At 33.4% G+C, this 13,388-nt stretch overlaps 1 protein-coding gene across 1 annotated transcript in view; it reads right to left on the reverse strand.

Annotated features, from left to right (window-relative positions):
• Positions 1-13,388, reverse strand: part of Cfap47 (cilia and flagella associated protein 47) — a 393,644-nt gene that overhangs the window by 340,034 nt on the left and 40,222 nt on the right. The window contains exons 16-19 of the mRNA XM_074062282.1: positions 12,912-13,042; positions 12,130-12,252; positions 9,962-10,093; positions 6,719-6,796 (exon numbers count right to left, since the gene is read on the reverse strand). Coding sequence (XP_073918383.1) covers positions 6,719-6,796; positions 9,962-10,093; positions 12,130-12,252; positions 12,912-13,042 — 464 coding nt within the window. The remainder of the gene's footprint in view (positions 1-6,718; positions 6,797-9,961; positions 10,094-12,129; positions 12,253-12,911; positions 13,043-13,388) is intronic.

A 13,388-nucleotide genomic window follows, 5' to 3' on the forward strand; every position in this document is an offset into this window, starting at 1 on the left:
TGCCCATTCAGGTACAGGAAGCCACCAGGACCAAACAGACTTGACTTGACCAAAGTAGAACTTCTCCACAGCATATGATAGTTAAAAGAACTAGCACAGAGAACAAAAAAAAACAATATGGAAGTCTGTAAGAGAGAAAAAACAACATATAAAGGTAAACCCATCAAAATAACAGCAGATTTCTCAACAAGGGTATGGAGTGAAGTATTTTGAGCACTGAAAGAAAACAATTTCAGTCCTAAGATACTCTACAAATACAGCAAAACTATTATTCAAAATTGATGGGGGAATAAAAGTCTTCCATGATAAACAGAAACTAAAAAAACATATGAACACCAAGCCACCATTACAGAAAATTCTGAAAGGAATCACACACACAGAAGATGGAAACAAACATAACCCTGAAAGGACAGAAAGTATTAATCCTCAGAAGAAGAACAGACAAGAACTCAGAGAGTAGCATTGAATCAGCTGCACACACTCAAAACCTTAAACAACAAAAACAACTAAATGGCAGGAATGTCTACATACCTCTCAATATTAACACTGAATGTTAAAGGACTCAACACCCCTATCAAAAGACACTGTTTGGCAATATGGATTGAAAAGGAAGACCCAACAACCTGTTATTTACAAGAGACCCACCTTATTGACAGAAACAAACATTGTCTAAGGGGGAAAGGCTGGAAGAACATTAACCAAGCTAATGGACACCAAAAATAGGCAGGAGTAACAAAACTTATATCACATAAAGTGTACTTCAAACTTAAATTAGTCAAAAGAGACAAAGAAAGTCACTTCATACTAATAAAAGGAGCAATACATCAAGAGGAAATAATGATTATCAACCTATATGCACCCAATGTCAGTGAACCCACTTCATTAAACATACACTAAAGGACTTCAAATTACATATAGACCCCAACATGGTGGTAGTGGGAGACTTTCATACCCCTATATCACCAACAGATAGGTCATGCAGACAAAAAAAATCAACAAACAAATCCTAGAACTAAGTGACACCATAGATCTGGTGATCTACAGGCTATTCCATCCTGCAACAGCACAATATACATTCTTCTCAGCAGACCATGGAACTTTCTCCAAAATGAACCATATCTTAGGCCACAAAGCAAGTCTCAACAAATATAAGAAAACTGAAATAACCCCCTATACTATCTGACCACAATGCAATAAAGCTAGAACCCAACAACAAAAGCAACAGCAGACAAGATGTAAACAATTAAATGCTGAACAACATGTTGCTTAATGATCAGTGGGTAATAGAATAAAAAAGGGAGGAAATCAAAAAGTCCCTAGAATATTATAAAAATGAATTCACAACCTACCAGGACCTAGTGGACAAAGCAAAGGCAGTCCTAAGAAGAGAGTTTATAGCCATGAGTGCATATATTAAAAACACAGAAAGACCTAATGTTATTATCTCAAACTCCTAGAAAAAACAAGAACAAGCTAAACCCAAAAGACACAGAAGGAGAGAAGTAATAAAAATAAGGGCTGAAATCAATGAAAAAGAGGCCAAAAAAAAACCATACAAAGAATCAATGAAACAAAAAACTGGTTCTTTGAAAAAGTAAACAAAATTGACAAATCCCTGGCAAATCTGACTAAAATGAGGAGGGAAAAGACCCAAATTAGTAAAAATCAGAAAAGAAAAACTGTAGCTAACAACAAACACCAAAGAAATCCAGGAAATCATCAGGGACTACTTTGAAAATCTATATTCAAATATATTGGAAATGGAAAAATTTCTAGACACTTATGACCATCCAAAACTGAACCAAGAGGATATTAATAACCTAAACATATCTATAACACACAATGCAATTGAAGTAGCAATAAAGAGTCTCTCCCAAAAAAGAGAAGTCCAGGAACTGACGGATTCTCTGCTGAATTCTACCAGATCTTTAAAGAAGAACTAATACCAACACTCTTTAATTTTTTCCATGAAATAGAAAGGGAAGAAACACTGCCTAAATCATTTCATGTAGCCAGCCAGTATTACACTCATGCAAAAACTGGATGAGGGTACATCCAAAAACCAGAACTACAGGCCAATCTCCTAATGAACATAGATACAAAAATTCTCAATAAAATAATGACAAACCGAATGCAACAATGTATTGGAAAGTTCATGTACTATAACCAAGTCAGTTTCATCTCAGGGATGCAGGGATGGTTCAACATATGCAAATTATTAAAGTAATACAGCATATTAACAGAAGAAAAGACAAAAACCACTTGATAATCTCAACAGATTCAGAAAAAGCCTTCACTAAAATTGAACCCATTTCATGATAAAAGCTCTGATGAAACTAGGAATAGAAGGAATGTACCTCAACATAATAAGGGCTATATGTATGAGAAACCTATAGCCAACATCATACTTAATGGGAAAAAACTGAAACCATTTCCCCTAAATCAAGAATGATATATGGGTGCCCACTCTCTGCATTCCTATTCAACATAGTCTTGGAATTCCTAGACAGAGCAGTAAGGTAGGAAGAAGAAATAAAAAGAATATGAGGTGATAAAGGAGAAGTCAAACTATTCCTATTAACAGATGACATAATCTTTTACCTAAAAGACCAGAAAACTCCACTAAAAACTCCCTGACACCATAAACAGCTTAAGCAAAGGAACAGAATACAATATCAATTTACAAAAATTGATAGCCTTTCAATACACCAATAATGAAAAGATTGAGAAAGAATATAGGAAAATAATTTCATTTACTCTACCCTCAATAAAAATTAAACACCAAGAAACAAACTTAACAAAGGAAGTGAAAGACCTCTACAAGGATAACTACAAACCACTGGAGAAAGAAATTGAAGAAGACTATAGAAGATGAAAAGATCTCACATGCTCATGGATTGGTAGAATCAACATAGTAAAAATGGCTATACTACCAAAAGTAATCCACATGGTCAATGCAATTCCTATCAAAATTCAAATGACATTCATCACAGAGACTGAAAAACCAACCCTAAAGTTCATCTAGAAGGACAAAAGACCATGAATAGCCCAGACAATACTGAGCAACAAAAGCAATGCTGGAGGTATCACAATACCTGACTTCAAATTATACTACAGAGTTATAGCAATAAAAACAGCATGGTACTGGCATAAAAACAGATATGAAGACCAGTGAACCAGAACAGAAGACCCAGCTATAAATCCATGCAGCTATGCCCACCTAATTTTTGACAAAGGTGCCAAAAACATACAATGGAGAAAACATAGCCTCTTCAACAAATGTTCCTAGAAAAAGTGGCAATCTGCCTGCAGAAAACTGAAACTAGATCCATGTTTATCACCTGTACAACAAGCAACTCAAAGTGGATGAAGGATCTTAATATAAGACCTGAAACCTTGAAGCTAGTGCAGGAAAGAATAAGGAATACACTGGAGGCAATAGGCATAGGTAATGACTTCCTCAGTAGGACTTATGTGGCTCAGCAAGTAAGAGAAAGGATCAACAAATGGGACTACATGAAATTAAAAAACTTCTGCACAAAAAATGAAATGGTCTGTAAATTGAAGAGGCCATCCACAGAATGGGAGAGAAACTTTGCCAGCTATATGTCAGAAAAGGGATCAATAACCAGAATATTCAGGGAGCTCAAAAAAACTAAACTTCAGAAAAGTCAATGACCCAATGAAGAAATGGACAAATGAATTGAACAGTCTTTTCAAAGGAAAAAGTCCAAATGGTTAAAATACACGTGAAAAAATGCTCACCATCACTGGCCATAATGGAAATGCAAATCAAAACCACACTAACATTTCACCTTACTCCTGTTAGAATAGCCATCATCAAGAACACAGATGACAACAAATGTTGATGAGGATGCTGGGAAACAGGAAGCCTCATATACTGCAGGTGGTAATGTAAGCTAGTACAACCACTATGGAAAACATTATGGAGTCTCCTTAAAAAACTAAAAATAGACCTGCCATACAATCCAACCATACCACTCCTAAGATATACCCAAAGGATTGTGAGTCAACTTACAACAAAAGCAACTGTACACCACGTTTATTGCAGCACTATTCACAGTAGCTAAGCTATGGAAACAGCTTAGATGCCCCATCACTGACGAATGGGTTAAGAAAATGTGGTATTTATATAAAATGGAATTTTACTCAGCTACAAAGAAAAATGAAAGTTTGTCATTCACAGGGAAATAGATGGACCTGTAGAACATGATCTTAAGTGAAGTCAGCCAGGCTCAGAACGCCAAAAACCACATGTTCTCTCTTATTTGTGAATACAGAACTAATACAAATGTAGCAATATTATGAAACACTGTTCACATTAAGGAGGTCACACACAAGAGGGTAGGGAAACTATGAACTTGAAGAGGGTTGATATACTATGTAAGAATGAATATAGAAATCTTAAATCACTGAAACCACCATAAGAAAGGGATTAAGGAAGAATGAAGAAAATTAGAGGAGATAAACCAATTGGGGTTATAATACATACATATATGGAAATATCACAAGGAAACTCCCTGTGTAGCTACATTTATCTCAAGCTAAAATATCATGTTTTTCATTTTATCTTTTGTCTTTTTTTCTCCTGTAAAATCTGGGAAGAGGAGGGTGGAACAAGTCCTGCCCAAGTGGGAGGGCTGGCACCAGAGGGAAGAGGGAGGTGTTGGGAAAAGGGTGTGGGAGGGTGAATACGGTGCAATATAATGTGTATACATGTAAGTAAATACAAAAATTATACCTGTTGAAACAACACCAGGAATCGGGGGAGGGTGGATTAAGGAGAATGGCTGAGGAGGTGAATTCATGTATGATATATTTGATACATTGTAAGAACCTGTGTAAATGCCACAATGTACCCCCATCCATCCATAACAATAAAGGGAAAAAGGAAAGCAAAATAATATTTAAAAATATAAGTAGACCAAAGCAGCAATATTCTAACACTGAGGAAACATTATACTAAGGCCAACTGCTCAGTATTTTGTTTTACTTAAGGTGTCAAACCAGTTATGTATATGAAATTTGTAAAATTCAAAATGGATAACATTTTTGATGTTTTGTATATGTAAAAAAATTACTCCTTTCATTCCATTCTTGCCTTGTTTATATGCTCATTTGGATAAAACTTCCTAAGCATTAAGACACATAGTTAATGCCATATCTTTCACTATAGAGTTGCCAAATACATTATTGAAAACATTTAGTGATGCTAGAATATTATTTTAAAAGGCAGACACATCTGAAATCCAAAATAATAAGGGCATATTGATAAACATATTAATATAAAGTACTATAAGTTATCAAATTTTACTATAACTTGCAAAGCATGTCCCAAAGGACTTTAGGATGAAGAAATAGAGTAATAAAAGTTTTAGTATTGTCTAATATTTTTCAAGGAGGGACACCATAATAATGGATTTAATCTCTAAGAATCACCACAGCCTTGGATAAGCTAGCCTAGGATCTGTCTGTCTTTCCATCTGTCTGTATTTATTATGCCTTCATTAATGAATAACAAAGAGATTAGAAATGATAAACTAAAGCCAAACCCTAAAATTTTGGTGATACCAATAAAATACAGACTAGCAGTGAACCCCTACATAAAGAAGCCAGCTGACCTTGTTAATCATCAAATTCTATAGTTCAGCATCAGAATGGAGCTAGATATTGCAGTATAAGTGCAGATAACTCAAATATGATAATTGCTGTAATGGAGATGTTCCCAAAGTGTGAGACTTATAACATCTTAATGTCACAATGGAGGAAAGTAAGTTTCTTTTGGAAGATGAGACCAGATCTTATCTTGAAGGGTTGACTAGAAAAAAATTGGGTTTCTTTGTTGGTGTGTGTAAGCACTCTATCAATTGTAGATCAAATTTTATGTTTGGACAATAATTTAAAATATAAATGTGGCTGTAGTTCAGAAAAGACAAATTAAACTCACAGTGAGATATTATTTTATACTCAATAGATTAGCAAACATTTACATCTGCCAATACAGCTTGTGGGGCAATGGAAAGTGGAAAGATGGAAACTTGAGAAGAAATTTTAGAAATTAGCTTGTGAAATCAAAGGTGCATACTCTATGTTTCAGGATCTTCAATCCTAGAGTAGCCTTTGTATTTGTATCTCAGAAAATATGCATATGAATGGTCATACCTACAGTGTTTATACTAACAAAAACTAGAAACACCTAATTCTAAGGACAATGGAATGAGTATATAAATTATAGTATGTCTATACAAAGAACCATTATGCAGTAGTGACAATGAATAACGTACAGTTACACTCAATTTAGATGACTGTTAGAAGCTGAATACTCAATAGCAACTCATCAAAGACTACAAACAGTACATCTTGGTTATAAAACTCAAAAACAAACAAACTGCACTAATGAATGTTTAAGGCATTTCTATATATGTGGTTTCATTATAGGCATGTGATTATCTCTTATGATGGGCAGGACTATAATGAAGCCTACAGATGATTTTAATGGCATTGATACCAATGTTCAGTGGTGAATTCTTAAAAATTCTTTCAATATTCTGTTTTACATTTATATTGCATATATTAACTTTTATATGTCAAATTACTACATAGTAAAATATTTGTAAACACAAATTTGCTGACTAGGGACTTATGACAAAGATCACCAAACTTAGAAGGTGAGCATACAAATAAGCAGCATACTCACTGGTTTGATTTCAACATCTGCAATCTCAACAGATCCACCAATCCTGAGGTCTATGATATTTGCACGGTGAATAGTAACCTTATTTAGGAGAAATATAAAACCTTGTAGAAATTGCATTAAAATATAATCATATACTTCTGAAAAATTATTTGGCATTTACATACCCTTTTTTAATTTAAATAAGTCGCATAATAAATGTACTGGCAGTTGTCACAAACCAGATGCAGATTTTACTTATTTGAGAAGACCTTATTGCAAATCTCTGCAACACATTTTTATTTATCTAATTTCAATAGATAATTCAAAATTATTAAAAGAGAAAACTGAGGGCAATATACTTTTTCCATAGAACTATATTGATAGTCACATTATTAATAATAATGAAAGCAACTCAAAATTGCTCCATGGACCAAGTATTAAGTACAATGTATTAAGTACATTTTTAATACTTAATATACTATGATGTAACTACTGTTTATGTCCCTAATTTCAATCTGCAAAAACCTGATGCTTAGAAAAGGCATATATTTTGTCTTTTTTTTTTTTGAAGTCACAAAACTTGAATGTAGCAGCAGCTAAACTTGAACCAAGGACTACCTGAAGATTAAATTTCCCTTGAAAACATTAAGATCTTGAATTGAGAATTTAGTTGTATAATTTGTACAAAATAGGAACTATAGGTTAGCTGAACATCTAATTGTTTAAGCATAATATCAAAGGTAAAAAAATAGCAGTCCTTGGAAGCCTTACCTGCATAAGAATAGGAAAGAGTAAAGGTCTACATTTAAATCTAAACTTATATTACATCTAAGAAGGCAAAGTGTTACTGCATCAGTGACACTGCTGTGAGCAAAGAAACCACAAAATACCATTTTTCAAAATTATTTGGAAAATCATTATGCTAGCTAGATAGTCTTATTCATTATATTTGTAATACTATGCAATTCTCACATTTTATTTAGAAACATATAATACATTATACATTTGACTAAAATCATGAGCAATATAAGCTGATGATTAAGAAGAAATTACAAATTGACACATTCCTTATTGATTAACTCCACATACAAGTTCAACCCCATGGCCTCCTTTTACTCACCTCCCATCACATTCTTTATTCATAGAAGACTCCTGGCTGCCACACTTCATTCACCACCCTAGCCCATTGGTACCTTGACTTTTTCTTCTCCAGACTTAACAAACTACATTGTGGATGATATCAACCTTCATAAATATACAACCTCTGAAATCATACATTCATTCATCTATTTCTTTCTCACAGTCTCTTCTCATTTTTGTGTTCTAACTTTTTTTCAAATGCACTAGTTCCTGAATATCACATTTCAGAGATCTTCAAGCCTGTGATGGATGATGTTCCCAAATGGCTCCAACACACCTCTCTCTATTTTCTGCTCTATTCACCTCTTCTAAAGTTTATCATTCCAATTTTTGCTGGGTAATAGATACAGTCAATCCACTTATACTTATCTGGGTCCTCAGAGACTACAAAAGTTCTCTGCCATCTCTGTGATTAATCCTTAGCCTTAAGGCTAACATGTATAGTATATGAATCTCCACAGAAATCCAAAAAATGCTTTGAACTAACTCAAAAAAGCATTTCCCTCTAAAATCTGCCACCAGTCTTTTGATCTCTTTCACAATGAATGTTGCCACCACCTCTGTCTCACCTTTGACTCACTCTTCTTACCTATATGTGACCTCTTTTTAACTGGCAAACCCAAAGTATTCGTCTCCTAAAGTTGGCTAGAATTTGCCTAGAATCTTATTTCCTGAAAGAGAACACTAGTTCTCTTTCTCTGATACTTTAAGTTTGGGTTGTACACTTTTACTGTATCCCTTAACATGCTGCATTTCTCTATAATGGTACTTATACTATATTTTAATTATTTATTTTCGTGTATTCCCCACCAGATTATAATCTTTTTTGAGATCAGGGACCCTGATTATGTCATAAAACTTTGCATCTATAAAAGAGATTGTTAATTATTGTGAATGTTAAATGGATGAATTAATAATTTTTATTATATCATAATGTTAAAAAGGTAAGTATTGTAAAAACAGCATAATCATCTAAAATGCAATAGAAATTAATTTTAACAAAAGTCATAATTTTCATATTCCCAGGATATTATGTCAAATATTCTGTCCAAGCCTCAGATCATAAATACTGTGTCAAATTTATAAACATCTATCAACACATATTTATTTATAACAATAGTATACCATTCTCAGGTTATTTATTTTAGGCTCAGTTAAATCAGTATTCATTACATTAAACTACTTAATTATTAATTACTATGATAATTTGAAGGATAAGATGTAGGGTATATCTAAAGCTACTAATTTTGATATGTTATCAGTGTTATATTATCTTAACATGAGTAAATGCACAAAGCTGTTCACTAGATTGAAGATTAAGACCATTCCATTCCTTCAGTTTTATAAATGAATAACATTGTACAGGACAGGTCTTGTATATTTTATTTATTGTTTAAAAATCACTTAAAGAAGTACCTAAAATCAAGGTAATATCTTTACATTTACAGAAGTTATAGAACATAAAGCAGTATACCATACTATGTGTGCTATAAATGTTAGACTGGGGGCATGGATCAAGAGGTACAGCACCTGCTTAGCAAGCTATTAAAACTATTTAGAATTCTAAATAGTTATTAAAACTGTTTAGAATTACCATCCCATAATTGATTATTCCAAGTTACCTAACAATATAAAAAAAAATCCTTTCCTCTACAACCAAGTAAGGGTTTGTTGAAACTCAGAGAAGCCAAATATCATTACATTCATGTGAAAGTACCCTATATATTGATAGAAGGTATCCATTTCAAGTTAGTATAAATTTCCATTTTAAAATTTCACCATAAATATTTTCTGAAAATTCCCTTCAAGTTTTGCTACCCAATTTTTTATTAGATGATTCCAGTAAGATTGTTTAATTTTTAGATCTCAAAACACTATACATTTTTAGAACTAATTCAATTTCTAGAAAAATAATAGAAATTTTTTTAAATGTCATAATTTTAAAATCCAGTCCCAATAGAGGAATTAAAATGAATTTTTTATGAATAAACATGCATGTTTTACAGTCATATGCTTATTTAAAGAACAAAAAAATCAATATATATACATATATGGAGACAGATAGATTGATAGATACCTAATTAGCTAGCTATCAGGTGAACAAACACATATCTAAAGACGTACCTTTGCTCTTGTATCAAATTTTTCTGCCACAGTAGGTTTACAGGAGATGTTAAGAATAGTTATTCCCCCAAATGGAATTATTCCTTGTGATGGAATAATATTAATCATAGGCAAAAGACTTGGGGCACAAACCTGTAATTGAAAAGTTGTGGAAATGTGTGATATTACCCTTTAAAATTACCATTTCAAAGCTTTCATAGGAAAGCATCCACACTGCTACCTAGACACAGGATCTCTAGTCACAGGTGTTGAGGGCATTTTGTAATACCACTTGAATACATCACATGCACAAACATTTTGAACTACAAAAGAAATCACAACTCTCATTCAACAACCTTGGTGGCATTTTCTAATTCAAAGATGAAGTTTATTACCTGGAACTTTTGAGGTTGAAAAAATTAAAAGAATGACATGTATCAGTTAGAGAAGAGAACAACATTCTAGATACTACTTTCCCTGATCCTAAAAACTAAAATCAAATTAATGGGGAGGAATGTTATTCTTTCCTTCATAGAAAGCCTAAAGTCTAAAATATACTGATCTTCAAAAAAGTTGTAACTTACCAAGGTTTTATGGTGTGGTTTGTGAGAGGCCAATTTAGACCTGCTTGCCATCTATTAAACCAGAACAATTTAAAAGGGAATTGGAAAGATATTCTTGGGATAAAGAAGATATAGACTATCTAGATAAAAACTAATTCTAACATAGGAGAATAGAAAAGGATCTCAATTTGTTAATTTTGGTCATAGAGTTAATTTGGACAGAAAAAAGGCATGTTAATGCAAAGCTTGCATGAAACACCTTAACTGCTAAACTCTAATACCACTAATGGGAGGGTCTTAATATATTTTTGTCAAAAATGTCTATCACTACTTTATATCTCACTCCATTTTAATAAGGAACAACTACTATAAACTATCTTCAGAATGGCCTCCATCTAGTTCATTGCTATCATAATATTCCTGATTACAGAGTCAAAGTGGGAAGAAAAGGAAAAACATATAACTAAATATGACATGAAACATTAATTAATAATGTATTTTTAATACATTTTTTTAGGCCTAGTGTAGTGGTCCATGCCTTTAATCCCAGATACTTGAGAGGTAAAGACTGACAGGGTCGTGTGTCCAGGTAAAAAGTTAGCAAGACCCAATCTCAACAAATAAACTGAATATGATGGTGCATGCCTATGATCCCTCCTATGTGGGGGCACAGGTAAGAGGATTGAGGTCCATGCCAACTTGAACAACAATGTGAGACCTATCTGAAAAAAAAATTAAATAAAACTTTTAAAAGTGCTGGAGGCGTGGCTCAAGTTGTAGAGCACCTGCCTAACAAGGGAGAGGCCGTGAGTTCAAACTCCAGTATCATCAAAAATGAAAAAACAAAAAGAGGGGAAAAAAATTAAAGGAAATGAACCAGTTGGGGGTCTAACACATCTATACATGGAAATACCACAATAAAACTCCCTGTGTAGCTACCTTTATCTCAAACAAGCAAAAATGTCATGTTTTTCCCTTTATATTTTCTCTTCTGCAAAACTGGAGAACAGGAAGCCAGAACAGGTCCTGCCCATGGGGGAGGGCTGGCACCTGTGGGAGAGGGGAGGTGGTGGGAAAGGGGGTAGGAGAGTGTATATGGTGCAAAAAATGTGTACATATGCATGTAATTGCAATAATGATACCTATTGTAACTACTCCATGAATTGTGGGAGGGGTGATAAAGGGGAACAGTGGAGGGGTGAATTCAAGTACAATATAATTCATACATTGTAAGGCCCTTTGTAAATGCCACAATGTACCTCCACCCAGAACAACAACAAAGGAAAAATCATCTCCCAACAAAGAAAAAGATCAAATATTTTTTTCTTTCAAGAAAACAAATAGCAAACAGAAAGGGAAAAAAGAGAGAAGAAGGGAAAAAAAGAGAGACAAAATGAAGAGGTTAAATATAGAAGAGCATGAGAGAAATAATTCTTAAGGTAAATTAAAAGGATAAACTAAATTGAATGTAACTCAGAAAATCCTTATATAAAATAACCTAAAAATTACCCTGAGTACATTTATAAAGAGTAAAGTATTAACTTCATAGTATTCATGGAACCAACAAATTGATTCATATCATAATGCGATCTGATCCAAGTAAGAAATGAGCAAATTCTGTATTACCTTGAAATAAGCATGGTTTTGTCCTACATTATGAAGAATGGCTTTCCTCCAAGTTGTTAAACCTTGAGGACTATTACTGAACAGTATTCTTGGCTCCAAAAATGTGACCTTGGTCTGACCAACCTAGCAATGAGGGGAGGAAAGTGAAAAATGCAGTTGAAAAAAGGAAGTAAAGGAGGTGAATATGTTTGATGTGCTTTCCACACAAGAACGAATATAGAATTTTTCAATCTGTTGAAATCACCATAAGAAGGGGAGTAAGGTAAAAAGGAGAAACATAGAGGGGATGAACCAATTCTGGTTATAATACATATGTACATGGAAATGTCACAGTTAAACTCTGTATACCTATCTCATATAAAAAAGTGTCTTTTTTCAAAAACAGAACAGGAAGGTAAGACAAGTCCTGCCATGGTTTGTACCAGTGAGAGGGAGAGGATATAAGGAAAGGATGTAGGAAGGTAAATATGGTGAAAATATTATATACTCATGTATGAAAATGGAAAAATAAGACCTTTTGAAACTTTCCAGGAAAGGGGGGAGGGAGGATAATGGAGAATGATGGAAGGGGTGAATTCAACTGTGATATATTACAAGAACTTCAGTAAATGTCACAATGAAACCCCAATACCACAATAATAAAAAACATATTAAAGATGAAAAAGTTATATACACACACAACTGTACACACACACACACACACACACACACATATATATATATATGTATTCAAACCATTTTTAGCACTCAAAATAAAAATCATGTTCAAGGAATATAATTACATGTGCAACACATTTCAGTGTCAACATGTTTCCTTCAGAGACTTGAAGAATAAACTCCCCCTTTTCTGGAGAACTAACACTGGGTTGCCATGTTACTTCACATTCCAGTGAGCAGTATGCATCAACAGTGCCTACAGAGAACACAGAGAAAAAATAAGACATTTACTACATTGCTATTTTATGGATGTTTGCTAATGCCCAAATCAGAATGAGCCTAAAAATGTAATGGCATTAAATAACAAATTATTAAGATTAAATTCTAATAAGGGGGAATGCTAAGTAAGATATTATTAAATAAGCATAGTTCTGTAGGATTTAATTGAAATCTAAAATGCATTCCTTATTTCTTGTTTTTAAGAGGCAAACAAAAACTAAAAACATATGTCAATGTTTGAAAAACAATAGAAAATTCATCAATGAGGCAAAGACTGCAGAGTTACAGATGGCTTTACACAGAGATAATAGAAAAACATCTGT

The sequence above is a fragment of the Castor canadensis genome, chromosome X (genome assembly GCF_047511655.1).
Source record: "Castor canadensis chromosome X, mCasCan1.hap1v2, whole genome shotgun sequence".
Taxonomy (NCBI): Eukaryota; Metazoa; Chordata; class Mammalia; order Rodentia; family Castoridae; genus Castor; species Castor canadensis.